Below are 22,924 nucleotides of genomic sequence, written 5' to 3' on the forward strand. Positions count from 1 at the left end.
TTGCTAGATTCTCCATGATATGTTATAAAAAGGTCTGAAATTGGAACCAGTGTTTCCTGATCAATTTGTTTGACCATAATGCTTTCAAAATACTCTACTAGTCTATTTCAGAAATTATTATTTAATGAGGTAGGTACAAAAGTAGCTGGTCATGGTGTTCTGCAACAACTGACTGTAAGACATATACACTGTGCTTTTTTCCCCAATAATTCCATTTATATAATTTTATACTTCATCCCAAATGTGAAAATACATGTATTCAATCTGAGGGGCATTCTTTAAAATGGCCATATGATTTTTTTATTTTTTAATGCCTAATAACTATAACTTTTTTTTCTTTTTTTTAAGCCTTATGAATCTGATACTACGTGTATACCACAGCCACTGTTGCAGATGCAGAAGTGTATGCCATCTTTGCTTATTCTGCAAGCTTCTATTAATCACAGTGTCTATTGTATAATCTTTGTCTCTACTATGTCTATACTATTATGAAACCAATATATGCTCTAAATCTTAGCAATGTGTGTGTTACTTTTCCACCAATAAAAAAAATAAGAACTGTGTTTAAGAGAGGACTGTATCAACACTATTTTAAACCAAATTGCCACACAGGGGAAATAATATTTTAATTCAGTTTACCAGAAGTAGAAAATGAAACATATTGTATTTGCCATGCACAGCCCCAGAGTGTCCTCCTGGGGCTACTAAAAATGGCATTGAGTGTCACATCTGACCCAGCCACTCAGCGGTGTGGGAAGCCACTGCCATTGTCCAGCAAGCTATCATTTCCCAGATCCAGGTCTGGCATTTAAGTTATCTTGATAGCTATTGTTTTGCAAGCAGCAAAAGGAATTACCTTTTACTTCACCAGATATTATTGAAACAAACCTCAGGATTCAGGAAAAGAACAGGTGAAAACAATTGGTAACGGGAACCCTGCCCTTATTGTAATAAGGAAAGAGACACATCACAGCTACCCTTAGAGCTTGCATATTTATTGAACAAATCCTACTAAAATAGCTAAAATACATTGGGTACTTGCATTATTAAAGATCACATTGTTACAAAAGCCTGCATTTTCAGCAGTACACAACTGCAACTATACATAAATGCCACAACTGCTGAATATTACTTCTTGCTCTATATACAGCACAGCAGATATATCTATTCTATTGGAAAATAAAGTGAGTGTACAAGGAAAGGGATACAGAAGGCAGGGAAAGGAAAGAAATCTAGAAGTGCAGTGCATGCATTGGTATTTAACAGTCAGAAGCTAAGACAGTTCAGAACAAGGGCTGCCCTGTAAAAGGAATAGCTAAAAGACAGAATCATATAAAAATTAAGGTGGGCTTTCAGACTGTGTCTAACACAACAACACTCCATGAGTAGATGATACTGCTTAGTTTTGTGGTTTGTGTTATTTTGTATTTATAGTAGTTTGGGAGCAAGAACAAAAATGTAAATTCCACATGTTGACAGTACTGTGGAAATGTACTCTTTCCCCTTTAGGACTTCTCTTCCCAGAAATTTGCTGTATTTTTCTTACTATATCCCCTAGTTTATGGATTTGAAGAGGACATTAAAACTTGTCCCTTCTTTAAAAAAGGCTTGTAAGAAAAAAAGACAAAAATCAAGAGATTTTGAGAAGTTGGTGGAAAATTATTGCTCATCTTTCTCCATAAGGTGGTTAGGAGTCAGAAGGGAGATTTTACGAAAATTACAGTTTTGTGATTGCTCCCACTATAACTGCATGTTTGTGAGTGGACACTGATAGGGAATCAGTTCCTCACTTGTACATTATAAGTAGTTACTCACCTACAGCACTGAATAAGAAAGCCACACTGAAGACACAAGTAAACAAGTCAGTCCAGTCTAAAGAACAACATTCAGAAAAACAAAGTACCAACACCCTCTCAGAACATGGAAATAAAAAATAACTCCATCAGAGCTACCTTGCCAAGGAGCATATTTAAAGTCCAAAATAGCACCATTCATCAGTGTCTCAAATCCCGTGGCAGCATCACGATCACTTACCACAAGGAAACCATGAGTTTCATACTACTTCTATACATCAAAAGAGTACATGGATAAAATATAGATATACAGACAATCGATGAAAATAAACTACTAGGCTTGTTACATCTAAATGAAAAAAAAGAGGGACTCTCAGCCTCTGCAAGAAGCAGTTTGGGTTGGTGGAAATGGAGAGAGTGGTTTACCGGTTGTGTGTGAGCTGTGGAGTTTGAGTAGTGAAAGACATTGCTGTGGTAGAACCAGGCCTGAGGGCCCACCTGTAATGTTTGTAAACATGGATTCACAGTGTGAAATTCTGAGAGCTTTCGGTTGAGTTAGAATGTTAAAAACTAGTTTTTATGGTACACGTTTGTCCACTGTTATTCTCTAAAGCAAGGCTCAGAGTCCCATAGTTTCTTCTTACACTTGATGATTTACACAGAAACAATTTCCAATATATGACACCATGACCTCATCAAACCCATACATCATATGTAATACGAATGGAGAAATTATGTTTAAAAAGAGTAGAGGTAATTGATTTTGGTGAAATGTTGTCCATAGCCACTTGCTGGAGCCAGGCACAGCCCCTCCACCTCACTTTTCTTGCGATTCACTTCCTTCGAGATGGGGAGATTTCCCTGTGGAGAGGAAAAAGTCATATTAGCTGTGCTTTGTTTGGTGGGGTGCTCCCTTCTCTCATCCTAAAGTTTCCATAGTTTCCTAGCTTTAGTTCAGCTACTAAACATGACTGAAGCACCTGATGCCACAGAGAACAAAGGGTTGTTTGAAAACCAGGAAGTTCTTGCAGCATCTGATAAAAACATTTCATGTGGGCATGAACGAATGTGTCCTAGCAGCAAAAAACGCAGAAGATCCAACACAAAAGTACATTTTATTTATGAAATATCATCTTAATATTATGAGAACTTTTTCCAGGTAGACCTCTCATTTTTAGAAAACTTTACTAATTAAGCAACCAACATACACTACTAAGTCACTTCCCTATATGAATCCACCAGAAAGAGCACACTAAAAACACTGCAGTGTTTTCTTGTTCTGAGCAGGTAAGGAAGTGGTGTGCCAAATGAGCCAGCTGCCTCAGATCTTTGTCAACCACACATTTTAATAGAGCCTATTCAGCAAAGTTTTTAGACAGCATTTAAATATATGTTTCATTTTAAGCCTCAGAATGAAGCCTAAAGGCTAAGAACATGCCTAAAGTACTTCACTGATTAAATGTCACTATGGGATCTGAAACAAAAATAATTTATTTATCTTAAGATAGGGAAAAAGAAAATCTGTGGGTTTTGTGTTTAAGTGGTAAGAATTGTAAAGGTGTTTTGTTGCTCGTATTGTTTAGGATGTATTTGTCACATAAGCTCAATATCTCTCTTTGGTTAAGAAATTAAAGTTATCTTTTCCAAGTTAATTTTTTTTCTGATGTGAATTTCTGAATTAGGAATTAAACACATGGCAGTTTCCCAGTCATCAATAAAGTGCAATTTTCAGCAATTTTCCTTTCTTCAAACCCAGAATTTTCACTGGGATGTTCATACTTGCTACATTTACTTGTGCTGGGAATGAAGCCATCCCATGGCTCTCCCTCTCTCTTTATCACAGTGTACAGGATAACTTCTGGTTTTAGGTAGATGAACTCCCCGTGGAGTTCTGCGCTGCACACAGGAGCAGTTTTCTGGCTGAGCACAGAGCAAAATCCCTTCCTGGAGATAGCTGGTGACCTGTTCCTTTGGGGCATCAAGAAATGGAGGAAAGGAGCAGAATTTGGTCAGTACAAATGCAGAAGGGTAAGGAGTTGTAAGGTATATTTGCTAGAGCCAATATGGGTATTCTGCAAGAATTTCAAAATGAGAAAATAACATTTAAATTTTAGTGACTGCAAAAACATGTTTCCTCAAAGTACTCTAGAAAATTCCATCCTCATGATAATATTTTTACTTATTTTTGTTTTACTAAATTTGCTACTTGTGTATCACTACAGGATACAAAGGGAAAACTGGAAACTTACACATGCAAACAGGCACACCACACAGACCAAAGGTCTGGGCAAATTTCCAAAAGCATTGTGTTGGGCAGTTCCTTTTCAGCTGTGAAAACAATCTCAGTCCTGAAATCCTGCCATACAATCATGAGATATAAAGTCCCATGTGACCCTTCTACGTCTGGAAATAAACTGTCATTAAGAACTGAAGCCTTTTATGTTTGTTTGTTGCATGAAAATAAAATTTAAAAAAACAAAAACAAAAAAAAACCCCACTTTTATCTCAAATAATAGTTATAAAAAATCTATGTATTTTAATTTATACTTTCAGAAGTTCAAGCTATTTAGCATTGAGTAGATAAAAGTGCTCATCTAGAGGACTGAAAACTTTCTGCAGTTTTTTTCACCAATTTATCCTAATTAATTTTATAGCACAAATGAAAAAATTTCGAAAGATGCACAGTTTCTGTTAAAGATGATTCTCTGCTGGAAGCTGGATTATGTGCAATTAATATTGAAATTGCCTTTGAATGTCAATTGTGAAATAAAATTTGGAGCTAATTCTAAAAACTGGTTGTTGTACTAGCACATGCCAAATATCTTCTGAAGAATTACATAAAGGCTAGGAAAAAAAATTGTATTTTAAAAGCAGGAATCCCGTAACTTTAAAAGGAAAAAAGATTTATAATATGTTTGGGCTAGTTGAGAAACCATTATCCTTTCTGAGAACATTTTATTTTAAACTAGGTACAGCATAAACCCACAGCTATTCATAAATCCAATATAATGCAGCATTGTTGCTATGCTGCACATAGTGCACAGTTTCATTCTTGTGCTTTAGGAGAAACTTTGTTTAATGATGAATGACAACTTACTGAAAGCTTCTAACTTAACATTTTGAATAAAAATCATCTAGTTAACACAAAGCTGATTCATAAAATTAGCAAATTCACTTGATGTAAGATTGACCCTACAGAGCACATTAATCAGGCTCTGGCACTGGTATCAGCCTTTTCAGCTGAACTTTTGGAATGCTGTGAATGCTAAGAATCGCAGTACTGCCATTAATGCTAGTTTAAAGACTGGCAGGCTGGCACATGAGGCTGCAAATACCCCACCTATAAACTTTAGAAGTTCACTTGTAGAGGAAAAAGAGTAGAGGAAAATATAGTGTTATCCATATGGAACAATAGCAGAGTTTTGTTAACAATGAGCAGCAGAAGCCTAGTTATTAACTGAAACTTAATCAAAACAATTTTCCATGTGTTCTCTTCTTTACTTACCTGCTTAAGCCAGTAACTGAAAGGGAATATGAAAATAAAACACGTACATCCTATGGTTCTGCATAATCTTTATCTTTCACTACTGAAATTTCATGTCCAGTTTCACATTTTTAAACCAGTAATGGTAACAAAATAAAATCTTATTAATGCTGTCTGATGAGCCACATTTTCTGCCTTTCTATGTGGGACTTCTTGTCAAACTCAGATGAAAATTTTCAGGCTTTGTATGCTTGTTACTCAAGCCAGGTAATCCACAAGCAAGATACTTAATAAAAGATAAGCAACCACCTGGTTCCTCCTGCTGCATTATCATTGACTTTTTCATCTGCATTGCTAGGAAAGCATTGCCAAAATTAAGCATTCAAAACTCAGATGTCAACCTTGTAAAATCAAGAGACAGGCTTAAGAAATATGAACCTTTGAAAATTAGTATGTTTTCCTTCTGGTGTGCAGCCAACAAGAGTCCATGTTTTCTGCAAGCTTGAAGGCTAAAAACATAATTATAAAATGAAAACTGAGCTCTTCAGTTAACTGCATGGTACAAGGAGCCAAGGCTTTAAGAAAAACAGAGCAACATGAGACTCGTGATGAAATCAGGAGTGCTGGCTACTTTCTTGAAGTGGTTGTAAAATAAAATCCATTTAACTTTCAATTTTAATTCTTTTTTTCCCAAAAACTTTCATCTTAGCAAACTATTTCTTATATGAAAAAAATTACATAAATAACTTTACCTTTGGAAATCCCCCATCCCCACAGCTGGTTGGAAAGATCTTCTGGCTCATCCAAATCATTGAACCTGGCTGATAAACCTGTAGTGACATAAATATATATAAGATCTTACTAACAAAGAGAGATTCATTAAATGCAGTGACAGACCACATCACTAAAACAAGTCTAATGTCAGTAGAGCTTGGCCCAGGGTGTTTAATGTTTAGTACATATATTTTGTATCATGACAACATCTAGAGCATTCCAACTATATTGTTTTATGTTTGCTTGCATTCAACAGATACTTTAAAAATAATTAAAAGAGTATAGAATGTATTTTTTAAAATATCTTTAATAAATTCTTTATAGAGGATGGCTGTACTAATGAACTTGCTGAGGATATTGTAAGAAAACCTGTCCATTCCCTTTTGCCACAGGTCACTGGCAAAGGGCTGCTTAATGAAGTTCATTATCTTTGCTGATGACTGTAGGTGACAAGAGCACCACACCTTTGATATCCTTTCACAATGACTGGTGAACTAGAATGCATAACTTTGTAAGATCATTGAAACAATTAGAATTCCGTGTTAGCTCCCTGCATTTTCCACATTAAAGAAATTCCAACACATTATAAAACACATACAATAAAGTAGCTGGCAGCAGGATTCAACAGTTAAGGTGCTGTCCTACAATGTCCACAGGAAAAATTTTCAATGTTAAATGGGCAAGATCCAAAGCTGGGCACTGACTACAGTAGAGGTTAAAGTGAATAAATATCAAGATGATGCCTCTCAGGCTCAAGATGAAGATCAGAATATCTCTTCATCTAGGTCTCAAAAACACCAAAGTTTTCAGGTACAAGTTACATACAATGCTGAAATTCTTAAATTTATTTTCTTGCTGGGTCTTTCTCCTGGGCTCTTGGAGTTGGGTGAATTGAACTCTTTCTGCATGATGCCAGCATGTCAAACTGTCAGTGTTTTGAGCTAGCCACTATAAATTACACCACTCAGACTTGTTTGCACTTTGGAAATCAAAACCTTCATAGTCAGTTAAGTGCTGGGCCAGTTTTACCCATTCTCTTGCTCCTGTGCATATATTGAAACATGAGAAAAGTTTTCATTTCTGGGGAGGTCCATGTTGACTATTAGCTGTCACAATTGGACTAGTTCTATCCTGGAGAAAATATTGGAAGAGTATTTAAATCCTCTTCCCAGTAGAAAATACTGAACTCTTCTATAATGCAGAGGAGAAAAACACATAGGTGAGAAATTTAAAACACAGAGCTCAAGGCAGTGCCTGCTTTGTACATTCTCCTGTGCTTTTCTGCAGTACAAACAGTACTTTCTACGGATTAAAGCAACAGATTTTTTTCATATCTGAGGTCTCAGACAAGTCAGTTCAGCTCTCTGGGTGTGTTTGACATAAAATAACCAATTTGTGGCACAGGGCACTCTGTGAATTCAGTTAATGCTCACTCTGAATATTTGAACACTTGTATGAAAGATACCAAGTAACCTCTGAGCTTTTCTGTCGCTATTTATAATCACTTGTTATTCATTCTGCAATTATGTCTTGATTTTATTGTGTAGTCATACTTTCTGTGGTGGGAAACAGCAGTAGGAGTTTAGCTCTACCACAGGACATGCTGTTCACACCAGCAAAGTATACAAAATGTATATGGGAGGATAACATAAGCATTAGAATGCTGACTTAGTCATTATCATGAATACAAACTTGTATATTTTCCATGGAGTCTGAGATGTATTTAGGTTAGACTATGGGCTGTGTTATCCCTATAACAACCTAATAGGAATAAAATAAGCACCAAAAGTTAGATGAAAAAGAAAGGATTCCTCAAATTAAATTCATAAAAACTTGGAGAAATTGCAATTTGTGGGTGGATTTTGGGAATGAGGCAGGAGGGAAAAGATGTAAAGTGTAAGATGAGCTCACAACTATGCTCCAGGGTTTAAAAAACAAACCCCAAAACCTACCACCACTTGCAGAATGCCCCACATAATCCCCAAATGGTCTTTCATAGTAATTATCTGTTAAAAAAATCAATAATGTCCTTTTTTCTTCTTCAAAAACAAATACTGTGCCCCATATTGGCAGATAATAATCACATGGACCTATTTCACATGAAGTTACTGTTCTGCTATGAGTGTACCAGAGCCCTGAATGGACAAAGGACTTTAGGTATCTGCCTTGGGAGCAATGCTGAAAGGCTGGAGAATCATGGCTTGGAATCTGGCCAAGTGGAGGAAGATTCTGGAATGGAAAAAAAGATGCTGGTGTAGAGAAGTCCAATTTAGATTTACTGTAATTCACCAGAAGGAGAAAAAGGAAAAAAGATATAAAACAAATCATGACATCTTGCTGTGCTTTATAAATGCAGAAGGTACTTAGAAGTTCAAATATACTGATAACTAGGGTATTAGAAAAACACACAGAACATTAATTCAGTTACAGCAGCTCAAATTACTGATATAAATGTTGCACGATGAGCTATGAGAGAGGAAAGCAATGCTCCATTACAGAGTAGGATGTAAGGGTTACAACATTCCAGCTGTTAGCATGAAGCAAACACTTCTAAATAAATGCTTCCATTGAAACACACCAAATTTTCATTTCTTAGTACTTCCTGTGCGACTGCTATGCAAGTGCAGGCTTGGCTTAAATAACCAAAGTATCAGGACTCAGAACAGAATTACTGAGCTTTAGGGTGGATTGAAAAGTACAGTTTCTGCAAGTCTGCATAATGCTGACTCACACTGATAGCCTCACTATTTGATCCTCATTAGCCAGACAGTTAAGCCAGGAAGCTTCATCCATGAACCATCAGATGTGGGAAGAGCTACCTGAGACACAACAACATGCAATTCTGCCTTAAACATTGAGGCCAGCTTGAAAACTGGAAATTATGGGTTGTCTATTTGTTCAATTTTGTAGCCTCCAGTCTCCTGAAAAGACACAAATAATGCATTTTAATATTACAGAGAGCAAAAATGGAGGCAAATAAATGCCTAGTCTGTTTACCAGATCTCTCAGATTCCACTGATAGTGGAAGTACTGATAGTTTTTTGAGTTGTTTCAACTTGGGTTTTTTCAAACCAGGAGGATTAAAAACCAGCAGAGTCTACTTTAGTCCTTTGGCCAACAGACTGAGAAACTCTTTTGCTCTTGCTCTGTTTTACTGATATTTCAAAATTCTAATTTCTGGATTTTTTTCCATTTTAAGCTATGCTTTCTTAAAGAACAGTGGTAGGGGAGTACAGTCTTTTGCCAAGCCTTAAAACAGATACATAAAATAATTTGAACAGAGCTGAACTTAACATACTCTAATAGTCACATCAAAATGCTAAAATTGATTTGGTACCCACTCTTCATTCCTATTCACTAAGAGCATCTTTCAAACATTCACATAAATCCATCAACAGCAAAAAACCCCCAGATTTATGGCATGCTAAACTTACTAAAATGAGTATACTCCTGTTAAGCATTGCCGAAGTTTTTATAGTTAAGAAACAATTGAGAAAACCCTTGTAATTATTTTTTCTAAGTTTTTTTTTCCTTTTTTTCCTTTTTTCCGTGTGAACCACAACTGAATTCTTGCAATCAAGTCTTATTCAGGATGTAGAGTGGTATTCAACTGCACTCTTGATTTCTTAACTAAAAGTTTATTGAAGAACAACTGATCTGAGGAAATCAGTAACCACCTTTCCAAGAAGCTTCAGGTAACCTCTTTGTATTATAAACCATTTTTGAAGCAGGGGGAACTGAAAACAAAAAGGAAATAATGACAAGTGCTGTAGATCCTAATTCCAAATAAAAGGTGACCATGTCCAATAATTCTGCCTAGGAAAGGGAAAAAAAAAAAAGAAAACTATTTACTATATGGATTAGCAGTGTAAGAGCAGACACAGATGGCCACATGCTGAGGAATATGGGAGTAGAATGATAAGAGGTGTGTAGGAAAAAGAAGGAAAGAAAGAGGTATGCATGTTCTCTCTGCAGCAGTCCGCAGCTGTGAGGACTGAGTCCCCTCTGTGCCTAATCCAGAACAGAGAAAGGAAGAGAGGCCACCCTCCTCCTGAGAGTGGGCTGTATAAGCAAAAAGGAGCACTGCTTCTCATTTCTGTACCCACATTTCTTTAAAATTTCTTAGTTGCCAGCTAGTTTGAGCTGTAGATGTACGTTTCACAGCACATCCTACTATGTACTATTTAATTCCCCCAAATGCCTCCCACTGCAGTAAAACATTTTCTTTCTAACCAACATCCAACAATCACAATCCAAATGCATAACCAATCTTACTGCACCACTGCTCAAGCACTAAATAAATAATTTTGTGAATGAAAACCTCACTAATTCTTTTTAAACCAAACTGGAGGGAAAGCTTGTGCTAGGATCAAAGCCTTTGCCTCAGTGCAAGGGATAAACTAATGCTCCCATCCTCAGCAATTTATTTTTAAGACTATGAGGGGAACATTATGAAAGTACAAAATACAAATATCTGCTGTGTTCCTAACCTAGCATACAAGATTTAATAAATACAGCAACTGTCAGCTGAATGGTTGCTGCTTTTTGAGAGTTTAGTTGGACAGAAGTATTCTATCAGTCACAGCTTTTATTTTCTAGATCTTGTGGAGAGGGCTAGGACAAAGCTACATCAAGAGTACTCATCATTACTCCTTATTTCAGTGAGTCCTTGAAGTTTTGATGAGCTTTTGTTATGTTTAAGAAGCTGTACTCATGATGAAATGGGAGGCTGCTGTTATGATAGCTTGATTCTGTAACAGGCTCACTGAGGAAGACTTTCCTACAGAAACAGCAGAAACAAACTTGCCCAAGTTAAAGTGCAACTTCATTACCTTAGCTTAATAATTTAAAAATGCTGTGAATGTGTGATTTAGCAAATGTGAGGCTTAACAATTTTGTGAACTTGTTTGCATTTTTGAGTGTCACTGCATCACGAGTCTGAGCCTCTGCCTGAGGTGCAGCAACAGTCATCCCAAATAACCTGACTTCATGATTTCAGTATCCTGTCAGGGCAGCAGATTTTTTGTCATCCCTGGTTTTCACATCAGCGCCATGAACATCAAAAGAAAAAAAAAGCAGTGGGGAAAACCAATAATTTACATTTATTTCATTTGGGTTAGTTCCAAAAAGTAAAGGTTAGATAAATGGTTTGAGATGAAGAGTTACATCATGATTCTGCAGCTGGGATTGCTCCAAGTGGCACACCTTTGTGAGACTTTATCTGCCATTGCAATGATAATTAATACATGGCAGTATATCAACAGAATGTGGCAAGACAGCTGTACACCTGAATTTGCCTTTGACTTCTCTGCATCAGCATCTTTTGATGTCTTTGCCTTTTCTTGGGGAAGATATTACTGCTGCTTTTTATTCCTCCCCATCTGATGACTCAAACTCACAACTACATAGAGATGAAAAGGCCTAAATGAGACAAGTATGCTTTTCCTTGCATCTCCCTCTCCACACTGCAAATGAATTACAAAGTTTATTTATTAGGTATTTGATGATTTTTGTAGTCCTTTTGCATTTCTTCTGCAATTTCTGTAGATTTCACAGAATAGGATGTCATTTGCTCCTTCCCTACACAGCATAGGGAAGTGACCTTGAAAAGGTTCTCCTATAAACCCCTTGTCATCTATTGTTTCCTTTGTTGTTCTTAAAGCATCTATTCTTGAGGTTACACTGAAGCATCTCCTCCTAGGCAGTCTCCTATCCTGGCTTATCTGCATCAGCTTCTTCAAGGGACTCATTCCTGTCCTCATCCATATATAGGCTGCATGTTTTATATGTGTATTTAAAAATAAGACTTCTGCACACTTCTTTATCCAGTAAAAACCCCTCTACAGAAACTTTAGCTATATTCTAACAGAGGTGATTGAATGAGGTTAGTTCTAGAAAACACTTTCCAACTTTCCCTAGGGAGGAATCCACTCCACACCACCTGAATGTGATACAATTTTTAGGGATAAATTTTCACTTTTCTGCACCAGTAAGGATCAATCCTACTTGTGTGCTACAAGTGTCATGCTGCTTTTTTACTTCGTTAATACAAAAAAAAAAATTGCAAATCATTGTTAATATTTACCATGCATACAAAGACTACGAGAAAAAAAATTAAGCAGTAATAAGTAATAAGTGAACACAGTCATAAATGCTCCTCCAACGTCTTACTGAATTAATGAATTTTACTAAGAGTAAACTATTACCAGAGTATTGCACTCCTTGAAAGAGAAAGAATACATTTGTTTCAGAAAAAATAAAAAACAAATGCATATTATGTGGAAAGTTCCATCAAGTAATAAAATGGTTGCAAATTACTTTGTTCCTCCAGTAAATTTCTATGTTCTCCAAAACTGCAAAACATCAGAGAAATCAAAATAAGCAAATCAGCCATCCAGAAAACCTAACTCAGAACCCAGTACAACCCCACATATTTGTTTGCCTCTATACCACAGTATTTTTTTTGTTTTACTTAACATGCAACACACAGAAAAAAACCAATAACAAGGCTGAGAATTGAAATAATACTCTAGTTCTCAGTTAATTCCAGAGGAGTATGTAATTTGCTCTTCAAGTGCAATAAGGTAGAGTTTAATTAGTAACTATTTGCACCTACATCTAATGGTAACTGCAGAACAAGATACAGAGCAAGTCTTTTGTTACAAACTGAGGTGGATACACAACAAAAATTGGCAAAAATTCTGAACCAAAGGATGCAGAGTACTTTTTCAGTAGTTTCATACATAACATGGACAAAACACTTGAGCTACAGAGGAGGAAGAAATGAAGCATGGTCAGAGGCTGACCAAAGAGTCTATTTAGTCCAATGTACTCATTTTATCAAGTTTTGATCTTAAGGGAAAATCCAGCAAGAACAGTGGCCTGTAGTGAATTGTTAAGAATAGGAACAGAGATAGACCAGAATAATACCTCTCCTGTGTGCCCTCCCAGACCTGGCCGTCCACTCTTGGGGTACACAAAGTGTATACACCAAGCAGTCTCCCAAAATAAGTGTTTATTTCTTAAAATTTCCTATATGTTTTCTAAATAATGGCCTGAATACTGTAACTTACCGAAGGTTCAAGCGACTGCTTTGGACTACAACAGCTTTTCTCCCACATACCAAAAAGATGAGCAGAAATCCAACCAGAGATGCAGCTCCCCAAGTGCAGAGCCCTTCTTTCCCCTCAGGAGGTGCCAGCCCCTTGCCCAAGCATTTTGCAGGCAAGTATTAAAAAGTCCCAGCCATACTCTTGGAAATAGGAGAGCCATCTTGTAGAGCCAGTCCTCGCTTACCTCATTAAAAGAGATGTAATGAGGGCATCTGATTGTTAACAAGTGCTTGAAAGCACTGTGGTACATTTACCTGAAGCCTCCCTATTACCAGCCTCTACTGGGCAAATAGTAATGCAGCTATGTGCTACTCCAGACACAAAAGCACAAATGTACCATGGATGTTCTGGAGCTAAAGGTAATAAAAAATCTGTGGGTTCTGGGACTCATCTAAGGAGCTGTGTAAACTCATACTCTTTTGTGACGGGGATTTATCACATAGTCATTTTAAAGCAAAGAAGAAGGTTTGTTCCTCTCTAACCTGACCTTTCTAAGGTAGCTATGAGGTGTCAATGTGTGCTTTCTAAACATCAGTGCTGGAAGAGGCCAGGGGTTCTTTCTGATAATGTGTATATTAAGCCAAGGCTTTTACCACCTCCAGCGAGGACGCACAGATTTCTTAGAACTTTTTTTAACTTGCTCCCACCTAAGTATGCCAAGCCAGTAGAGATAATCAGGTTACTGTTTACAAAATTATTCCAGAGACACTTCTTCCTGCAGGATAAGAAAATCCTATTTGTTCTGAGGGTGGGTTGTTTTTACTTGTTTGTTTGTTTATTTTAATGCAGTATTTACAGAAGGAAACATCAGGAATCCTCCCAGAAACAGGTACACAAGGATTCATTCAGTACCACTACTATAAATTTGCCAGACCAGAAGTCCAAACAGAATTGCATGTAACATTCAAACAGTGATTCATACCATCATTCTACATTAAACATTTGGAAATAATATTTTTTCACCTTTGAAGATTGTGCCCTCAATTAATATGGTTTAATGAGGTGAATAAATATTTGAGATAAAACCAAAATAAAAATAGATAAAACTATTTTTATTAAAATATCCTGTCCCTGTCAATGATGTCAGCTCAATTATGTTTATAAAGTTGTTCTAGAACTATTAAGTGTTCTCCTTTCCCCATCTCTTCAGCATATACAAGGATCAGAATTTAGTTATGAAGCAGCAGTACAGCAAAGTCAGAAAAAAAGTAAAAGTATTGTTAGTGATGGCATTAGATACCAAGCCTTAAAAAACCAATGTTATATCTGTAGTGTTACTAGATGTATATTCTTATTTCTGATTTTCCAAAATTTCAGCCTTTGAGAAAAAAATCAGTAAAGACTTTTCCTGGACTTAGTATTATATAAACCTCCCATTCCATGTGCCAACACAGTTTGGTTCAGATAAAGTGCGCTGGGGCAGAGTAGCAAAATTTTAGCATCCAGAGCATGTTTCTGACTGAGTAGAAATAAGTATATAAAAAGCTTTTGTCTTTTCATGTGCATATGAGCTCTACCACTGAAATATCCACAGTATCTATAGCTTTGTGCAAAAATTACTTTTTTTAAAAACTCTGCTTTTCTACCCATGATCAAGTAAAGGTTTGTTTTTTGCTCAGCTGAACAGGTGGCTTGACAGAAGTATTGCAGAAACTGGTTTGAATTTCTGCTTATAAACTCTGAAAGCTGGAAAAGCATTAATTCTCCCCAAGTTTTCAGCAATCAAGTAGCACTGTGCAAACTACACACAATGTATAGCATGTGCATTATAGAAGCATAATAAAAAAGCACAATATACGTGTTCAGATGGCCAAAACTATTTAGCTTTCATCCCTCAGAATTACTTCTCTTCACCAAATTCTGGCCATGCTATACATGAACAGAAGGGGGTCTGACAGTCCTGCAGGTTCCGTGTACCTCTGACTTACCATAAAGGAGACTCCAATTCCAGTTCCAGTACCAGGCTTGGTAATAATCAACCAGGTATGAGTTTTCTCATGCCAGACCAAGAGCTGCTTTTGTCCAATGTGCATCTAATAATAGGCTGGGCATAATGTCTCATTTTATTCCCTTGCTTTTTTTTTTTTTTTTTTTTTCCTTTTTTTTTTTATTTTCCTCAGAGCATATAAAAGCTTCCAAATAATGCCTGCCTCTGCCAGACCAATTCTAGACTCTATTCTCCACAAATAATTCTAAAATTATGAAAAGCTGTTCCAGCCCAGGGGCACAGAAAATTACAGAATGTGTAAAGACACCTGCATGTAACTCCCTGCAAAAAGGTTAGTAATGGTTAAACTGGTATGAAATTTTAAACACAAAATTTTTTTCAGAAATATCTTCACCTAATGTAAATGATATTATAAACTTCTCTACAAACTAGAAGGAAAAAAAAACACACAAAAAAGAAACTAAATAGGATGGTGATTCTTTTCTCTTCAACCAAATGCAGGCTGTCTTTTCTTTCCCTCTGACTTAAAAAAGAAGGGCTTTTCTCCAAATTGTTCTCACCCCTAAAGGTCATCATCCCCTATCTCTCTTTTCCTCCAAGTAAGACTATGAAATGCAGGGAATGAAAATGACAAAACATGACAGAATAACCACAAAAGTGATGCAGTTCAGGCAAGGATGCAGGACAGGAAGCATTCAGCCCAAGTGACCTACTTCCAGAGCCTCTTTGCTCTGCGATGACACAGCTATACTGTACAACAGCCAGCCCAGAGACTCCCCACCAGTAAGAAATGCTGACAAGAAAGCCATCTCATTGTGGTAAGTCAGGAGAAAATTAATGATTGGCTCTACATTATCTTCTGTTTACTTTCAGAAAAGTCAAAATTAAATTCTTAAGGATCTGTTTACTGATATACACATTTATTAGCATTGTTAGTTTAAATTCTTTAAGCACCATCACTGTGAGCTCCCAGAACTTAACTTAAAATCCACAAGAAGGAGAAAAGGACACAATTGAGTTCTTTGAAAGCAAATAAACAGACTACTTCTCCAATTGTCTAAAATGATGATCTGATTTCTCTATTTAAAAGCTAATATTTACCATAACAAAAACAACACAAAACCCAACCCTTTCCTGGTTTTGGTAGGAGCCTTCTTTGAGATCACAGAAAACTGGAATTAGGACTTCCTTGCTCCCACTCTTCTAACATGTTTTTTATTTAAATTATTAGATCACTTTCAGTGATTGAAAGTGGCAGAAAAAAAATTTAAAACAAATTCCTTTTTTAAAATTCTTTTTTAGTTAGAACAGTTTTTTCCCCCTTGTTAGCCAAAATTTTAGTTAATATTAAGTAAAATTTTAGTTTATATTTCATAACACTCAGCACTTGCCACAAACATAGTATATAGAAGTTCTAGCATTTCAAATTAAAAGACCACTTAAGTGACCTCAGGATTTTATACATTGTACATATATATAAAAGGTTCTTTCCTCCTTCAGGTAGACACATAAAGGAAATGCATTATGCAGAAGTAAGGACAGATCTTCAAATGGCAAATGTTCTTCTGTAAAATGGCTTAAAATGTCAATGAGTTAAAATTATAAGAATAATAGAAAATGCACTCTTCTGCTTTTCTGTTCCTCTTAAAATTGAGGCTATTATAAAACAGGTGCAAGAAAGAATGATTAATTAATCAGGTAATTCTAATTTCAAGTCCAGAAAAAGGAGAAGCAGCATTGAAAACTAATGTGTTAAATAACTTGCTTTTACTGTTTAAAATGTTTAGGAAACATTTGATGAGAAAAGAAAATTAAGAAACTAAGAGGGCAAGACAGTGAAGTTAAACCAAGAACTCATTTGTTCTCACTGAACAAGTTTATTCTAGTCATTTCAAATCTTACTTTAATCTTGGCTAAATAATTAATGAACTTTCAGACTGGCAAAGGAATAAGAAGGCTATTTTCCCCCATTTTTTAACATCTATCTGAGTCTACTGAAACACAATAGCTAAATTTTAACTGACCAGAGAGAGCAGGATAGAGCCTTTGCATATACTGTGATATTAAAACAAAGTAAGCACTTTCATCGTCATGTATTTCAGTGTGTAGAAAGTGTTGACATGCAAAGAAGAGTATTTCCTGTAAATTAGAATGGTTAGAGAAATACTTGCAGTTAATACAAGAAGAAATATGCCAAAGACAAGTGTGTCCACTACTGCAAGGAAAGTGTGTCACTGGTCTGACGTAGAATTACATTCGGTGTTAGTGTGCCAGAAGTGAAAAACAGAGGGGGAAAGGGTGATGGTAGGAGAAGAGATTCTGCCAAGTATCACATCTTAAACATCCTTGCAAGCTGGTATAAAACCTAATAGTACATTTTAATTTTTATCACAAAAAAGAAGGGGAACTTTTAAAAACAACTAAATGAGGTTTGTATTTATGTCACACTGCAAAGCAAACAATGGGACTAGACAGGTGGGTACAACATTTTATTTTTTGCATTTGGATAGCTTTAAGTTGTTTTTTATGTTCTGGCCCAGAGATTGGCTCTATAAAACTGACTACTACAGGAACCTTGCTAGATTTATAGAACCATCTGCTGGTAGAAATCAGTGGCTATTTTATGCCTAACTAAACTTAAAATAATCTTTTGTTCCATAATAGGCACACATTGCACAGAGCAGCCTGCATAACATCTAAAATGTGGGCTGATTGTCACCTTGGTGTTGGTAGGAAAACAGTTGCCTTATCCAATATTCCACAGTTGTGTGAACAACATGTATTTTAGCATGATTTCTATTCACAGTTTAAGTGAATCATTTCCCTTTTAATTCCCCACCCCCATCTACTCACTTATACACAGATGAGCAAAGCACTTTGATGAAAGTAGGTTCCAGAATAGACTAAAACTCCAGAAATTTGCAAGTTTATTTTTGCAGATAGGAATGATGTAAAACAAGGAGCCAAAAACAAAAACAAAGACTTTATAACAGAGTATGTATTTGCTTATTTTAATAATTCTTTGATCATCACTCCTCCCCCATATCAAAACAACCCCAAAGAACCAGACAGGGATAATATTAATGCAATTAGCCCAGTCTTCATAAGAGTATGTCCCTCAGAACCTTGCACTGGGGAAAAATATTCTGTGCTAATGTACATCCTATGCAATGCTACTTAAAGCATTGCTCAATACTAATTTACATTAACATCATTATCATGATTTTATCCTGTAGCATCCAAAATGTATGACTTTTTTGCCAGTACATGTATTTAGATATGATTCTGAGATAGCTGCATCCTCAACTAAGAATGCTATAGGATGAAAAACTGGCTGACCAAAATCTGCCTACTTTGAGCATGTTTTCTGAAAAAATACAGTTACCTTTGTCCTCCTGAGTCTGAGACAGTCCTTCTCAGAGAATACCATTTTTACATGCATATCCTTAAAATCAGGAGTTTGTCAGCAGTGGTATCTCAGAATATAAAAAATGTTCTTTAATCAATAAAAACAGAAACACAATTAGCACTGAAGGAAAGAGGTTGTTGTTCATTAAACACATTCCAAACAAGTGCCTGTAAGTTCAGTCAGGTTTGAGGCCTAAACATTTTTTCTAGAACAGATCTGTGTCACAAAGAATGGTGGTGTTTTCAGAAGGTTAACCTCATAAGAAAATTTAGGTTGCACCTTATTTACTTCCCTGATAGACTAACATTAAATCTTTTTCACTTACAAAGTGCAATGACCTATTTCTTCTTTTTGGGAGAAAGGTGTCAGTGTTGGCATTACTGGATATTGTTTTGTCTGCATGTATTGCTACATGTGTTATGATGTGTATTTTTCACAGTAACTTAAATATTTCTTCCTTCAATTAAATAAGCCTTACTGCACAGAGACGGATTTCAGATTTTTATTCAAAAAATGCAAGAAAATAAAAGATCCAAAATAAGGAGCTTTTCAGAGTACATCAGTTATTGTATGGCAAGTCCCCCTAGCCTCAAAAACTGTCGTATAAAGGTCCTATTTATAAATGAGTATTGGGAAGAGGGAAATAAGGTTTGTAATGACACAAAAAATTATTGATACTCTGCTAAAGCAACTAATTCTTACCATTTTTAGGTTCTGTTAAGTCTTGGGATTGCAGTTTCTCTCAAGTAGCACAAGTAGAACAATCTGAAAACAATTTAAAAAAAATTAAAAATGAAAAAAAAAAAGTAATTCCAACAGTCGCAATAGTTAAAAGTGGGTGAACCAAGTATAAGCTTCAGTGGTTAAGATTAAAGTCATGCAAATGATTCTAACCACACATATGCTATATATCATGCATCTCTGCACTTCAGTGGTCTGTAGGCTTAAATATAGGACAAAGGAATCCCTGGTACCTGGATTTGCAGAACCCTTTGCTATTCTTAGCACTGGGTATATTTCTGAAGAGCCCCATACATAATAGTTAACACAGGTAAAAATCAGTCAAGAGGACAAAAACCTGTCAGTGTATGTTTACTGTAATTTGTGGTCCATTGTTCCCAGGCATACTACTAAGTGTGGGTTTTTGCAATCAAGGAACAAGTATAACACAATGTAACAGCCCAGAGAGTAGGTATTTTTGGAAATGGCACTGCATTACATAACCTCCAGTTTTCTCCCTCTCTCTATTCCACACACACCCCCTATTTTAAACAGGGAGAGAAAAAAAAGAAGAGTAGGTCCTACCTCATTTACCTTAAATTATCACGGTCTTAATGGACTGAATTTGTAGCATATCTCCTTTATCAGCTTTCTTTATAGAAACAAAAATTAAAAGTTCTCTTCTATCGATTACACATTTCTTACCTATAGCATGTATGTATGAAATATAATTAGGTATGAGTCATATGTTTACACAAACACACACATACATATTGGATTTAAAACTGCAAATTCATATATCCATAAATATACACAGAAATGTTTGAAAAAAGAAAAAGTAGCATGTACATGTACAGCAAAACATGGTTTGTTTTGGCTTTGTTGTTTTGTTGCCTTTTTTTTTTCTCAAAAGAACCACCCAAAATTTATCTGCTGCACATGCAAAAATGCAGAAGGCTGTTGCAAGAATGACTGTTTTCTAAAAATAAACCCCAGCAGCCTGAGAGGAATCCAGTGTCAGGGCGGAGAAGAGGGAGATTCGTTTTACAAGGGAGAAGAAAGGAGATGATAAACCTGTCCTAGAGCCTTGCACGCATGCTAACAAAGCCAAGTGCATTAGGTTCAAAAATATATTTTGGTGTTTGCGTAGTGCAAAACCCAGAAAAAGGAAAAAATTTTAGAAAATCACTTCTCATCTCCCCTTGCATGTGTGCAGAAAAATCCTCAGCCTAGAAATCCAGCCTTAAAGCACAAAGACAAAGAGTTAGACACATACTGCACGTTTTCTCATTTTCCTTTAAAAAGCCTGTTTGGAAATGTGCACCGAGAGGGGAAAGCCAAGCTGCAGCAAAGTCCGGCTAAGGACAGAAAGAAATCAAAAAGAAATGAAAAGAAACAGAGAAACACAGAGAGAAGAAAGCAGAAAGGGGGAAAAGGGAGGGAGAGAGAAAGAAAGGGGATTAACTAAAAAAATTAAATTCTGTGGATTGGAATTGTATATACTTACAGCCAAAAGCCCCCGCTCCCTGCTCACTTTCTGTCCTTTCTACATGATCTGAAACACAAATGTGGATTACAAAAGGGCAGCATGCTACAGAACGGAATTTATAGTTGGGGGAGTGGAGAGAGAGGGTAGGGGGTGTGGGTAAGAATGACTGCACCTCTTCCAAAGTGCAGCCTCGGAGAAAAAAAAAAGAAAAAAGGGGTGGGGGTGGCTGGGGGAAAGTCTCTCTCTCTCTCTCTCCCCCCCGCCCCCCCCCCCCCCCCCCCGCCCGTTCCCTCTCTCGGGCTGGGTTTTGCTTGCCAGCGCTGGTTATATTGAACAATGAGCTAATTCTGATGGTAGCGGGCCAGCTGCCAGCTCCATCCCCCCTTTACTTACACACACACACACACACACACACACACACACACACACACGCACACAAGCACAAGCACAGGCACACGCACTCCCCCTGCCCGCCCGCCTCCCCCCCGCACGATGCTGCAGCGCCAGACTGCTTAGTCTGCAATAATCCGCAGCCCCGCGTTCCCCCCGCTGTCTGGGAGCCCCAGGGCAGCGCCCGCCCCGCCGACGGCCGAGCCCGCCGGGGCAGCGCGGCTGCGGGGAGCGGGGCGATGGAGCGGGGCGATGTGCGGAGCGATGTGCGGGGAGCGGGGCGCGCTGGCTCCGGGCCGCGGGGATCCCGCACCCCTGGGCGGCGGCCAGCCCGGCCGGGCGGGGAGCGCGGCCAGCACGCTGCGCAGCGCGGAGGGGCGGGCGGCGGGGGGGCAGGCGGAGCGCAGCCACGAACTGTAATAATAACCCTGCAAAGGGCATCTGAGGAGAAGGGAGGGAGGCGGAGGCAGCCGCCCGCCCGCCGCTTCGCCTCGGCCGTGCCCGTCTGGGAGGGGAGAAGGCGGTGGGCGGGGAGGCCGCGGAGCGCCGGGAGCGGGCGGGCAGCGCGGGTCGGGGCCACGGGCAGTGCCCGCAGCTGCGGGAGGGGAGGGCAGGGGGGTGCGGCATGGCGGGGCTGCCACCGGGGCTATCACCGGGGCTGCCACCGAAGGGTCGCACCGGGCTTGCAGCAGCGGGGTCGCGCCTTGTGGCAGAGCGTGCGCAGCGCTGCCAGGGACAGGCGACAGGGACAGGCGAGCGACAGCGCGACACAAAGACTCTGCCAAGGCTCCCGCTGTGCGGGCACCAGGGAAAGGGTGTGGGGAAGGGACAGCGGATCCATGGAGGGACACAGGGCGGTGCGGTGCTCTACGGGGCCTCTCCCTCAAACGGTGTACAGGGACATACAGCCAAAAAATCGGAGAAACACGTGGAAACAAGCAGATTCCCTGTTCCCCGCAGCGTGTGAAGGTGTCTTCCTCAGAGTTAATGTCCATGGCAAGAGAGATCAAAATGGTATGAAATCATTCGTGGTGCAGGCTAACAGAAGCCTTCTCTGTCAGGCCTAGGTTATAAGCAGCTAACCTTGTTTTTCAAACCCACCTGTATTTAACTCTGCATGAAACTGCATTGTTCATGATGGAAATCATTTAGGATTTCCATTTGTTGAGTGCAAGCAGTTGGCTCACGTCTCTGCCCCTTCCTGAACAGCTACTACATCTCTGTGAATGCTTTGCAGGCCTGCCAGCTTCAGGAAAATTCAGCAGCTGGAAGGGAGAAATATGGGACATAAACAGCCCCTGATATTTAAACCCCTGGTAAGCTGTGGTAATAATTCTAAGTTTAGTGCATTAGGATCAGATCATTTGCCTTAAAAATACAGTTACTACTGTTCATGTCTGTTCAGATGCCTACCTCCTCCACAGATTTCACCCATCAGCTGTTAAGACTGAAACACATCAGAGCTTGAATGTTTAAACTTTATCTGGAGAGAATGATTTAATAGTTGGCGGGGGGGAGGTTCTGAATAACACAAATGGGTCCAGTGCAGGTAGCAAGCCCTCATGGCACATGCCCAGGTGTGAGCAAGGGGTTCCCTTTGCCTTCGGTGCATCTTCTAATGTGTAGACTATATGTCCTAGCTAGTGAAATATCAGGGATTCACCACTTGTAGAGATTTGGCACCGTGGACTGAAGCTAGGCACCAAAGACCTGATTGTGGAAGGTGGGAAGCTTGTGCTGATGAAGCCCCCAAGAGGCTGAAGTGGACAAAGCTGTTCTACAACACGGAGGAGGGGATGAACAGA

General features: G+C 38.3%; 1 protein-coding gene across 2 annotated transcripts; it reads right to left on the minus strand.

The window, feature by feature from the left end:
- Positions 1–974: 974 nt before the first annotated feature.
- On the minus strand, positions 975–20,879 carry NREP (neuronal regeneration related protein). 2 transcript variants are annotated; one of them, XM_054518196.1, is made up of 5 exons: positions 20,748–20,877; positions 19,835–19,945; positions 19,223–19,285; positions 6,030–6,107; positions 975–2,654 (listed from the first exon to the last, which is right to left on the minus strand). In XM_054518196.1, exons 3-5 carry the CDS (start codon positions 19,223–19,225, stop codon positions 2,532–2,534), a joined length of 204 nt encoding a protein of 67 aa, XP_054374171.1. In that variant the 5' UTR covers positions 19,226–19,285; positions 19,835–19,945; positions 20,748–20,877; the 3' UTR covers positions 975–2,531. The 2 variants fall into 2 exon arrangements, with proteins under 2 accessions (XP_054374171.1, XP_054374170.1); XM_054518195.1 differs by lacking the exon at positions 19,835–19,945 and having other exon boundaries at positions 20,748–20,879.
- Positions 20,880–22,924: the final 2,045 nt, after the last annotated feature.

Source organism: Molothrus ater (assembly GCF_012460135.2).
Source record: "Molothrus ater isolate BHLD 08-10-18 breed brown headed cowbird chromosome Z unlocalized genomic scaffold, BPBGC_Mater_1.1 matZ_random_MA35, whole genome shotgun sequence".
Lineage (NCBI taxonomy): Eukaryota > Metazoa > Chordata > Aves > Passeriformes > Icteridae > Molothrus > Molothrus ater.

Bases quoted from the DNA above. Each gene is read 5' to 3' on its own strand.
- NREP (XM_054518195.1), bottom strand. The intron at 2,655-6,029 runs GTAAAGTTATTT...TCCTCTCCACAG, and splicing joins GGGATGGGGGATTTCCAAAG to GGAAATCTCCCCATCTCGAA.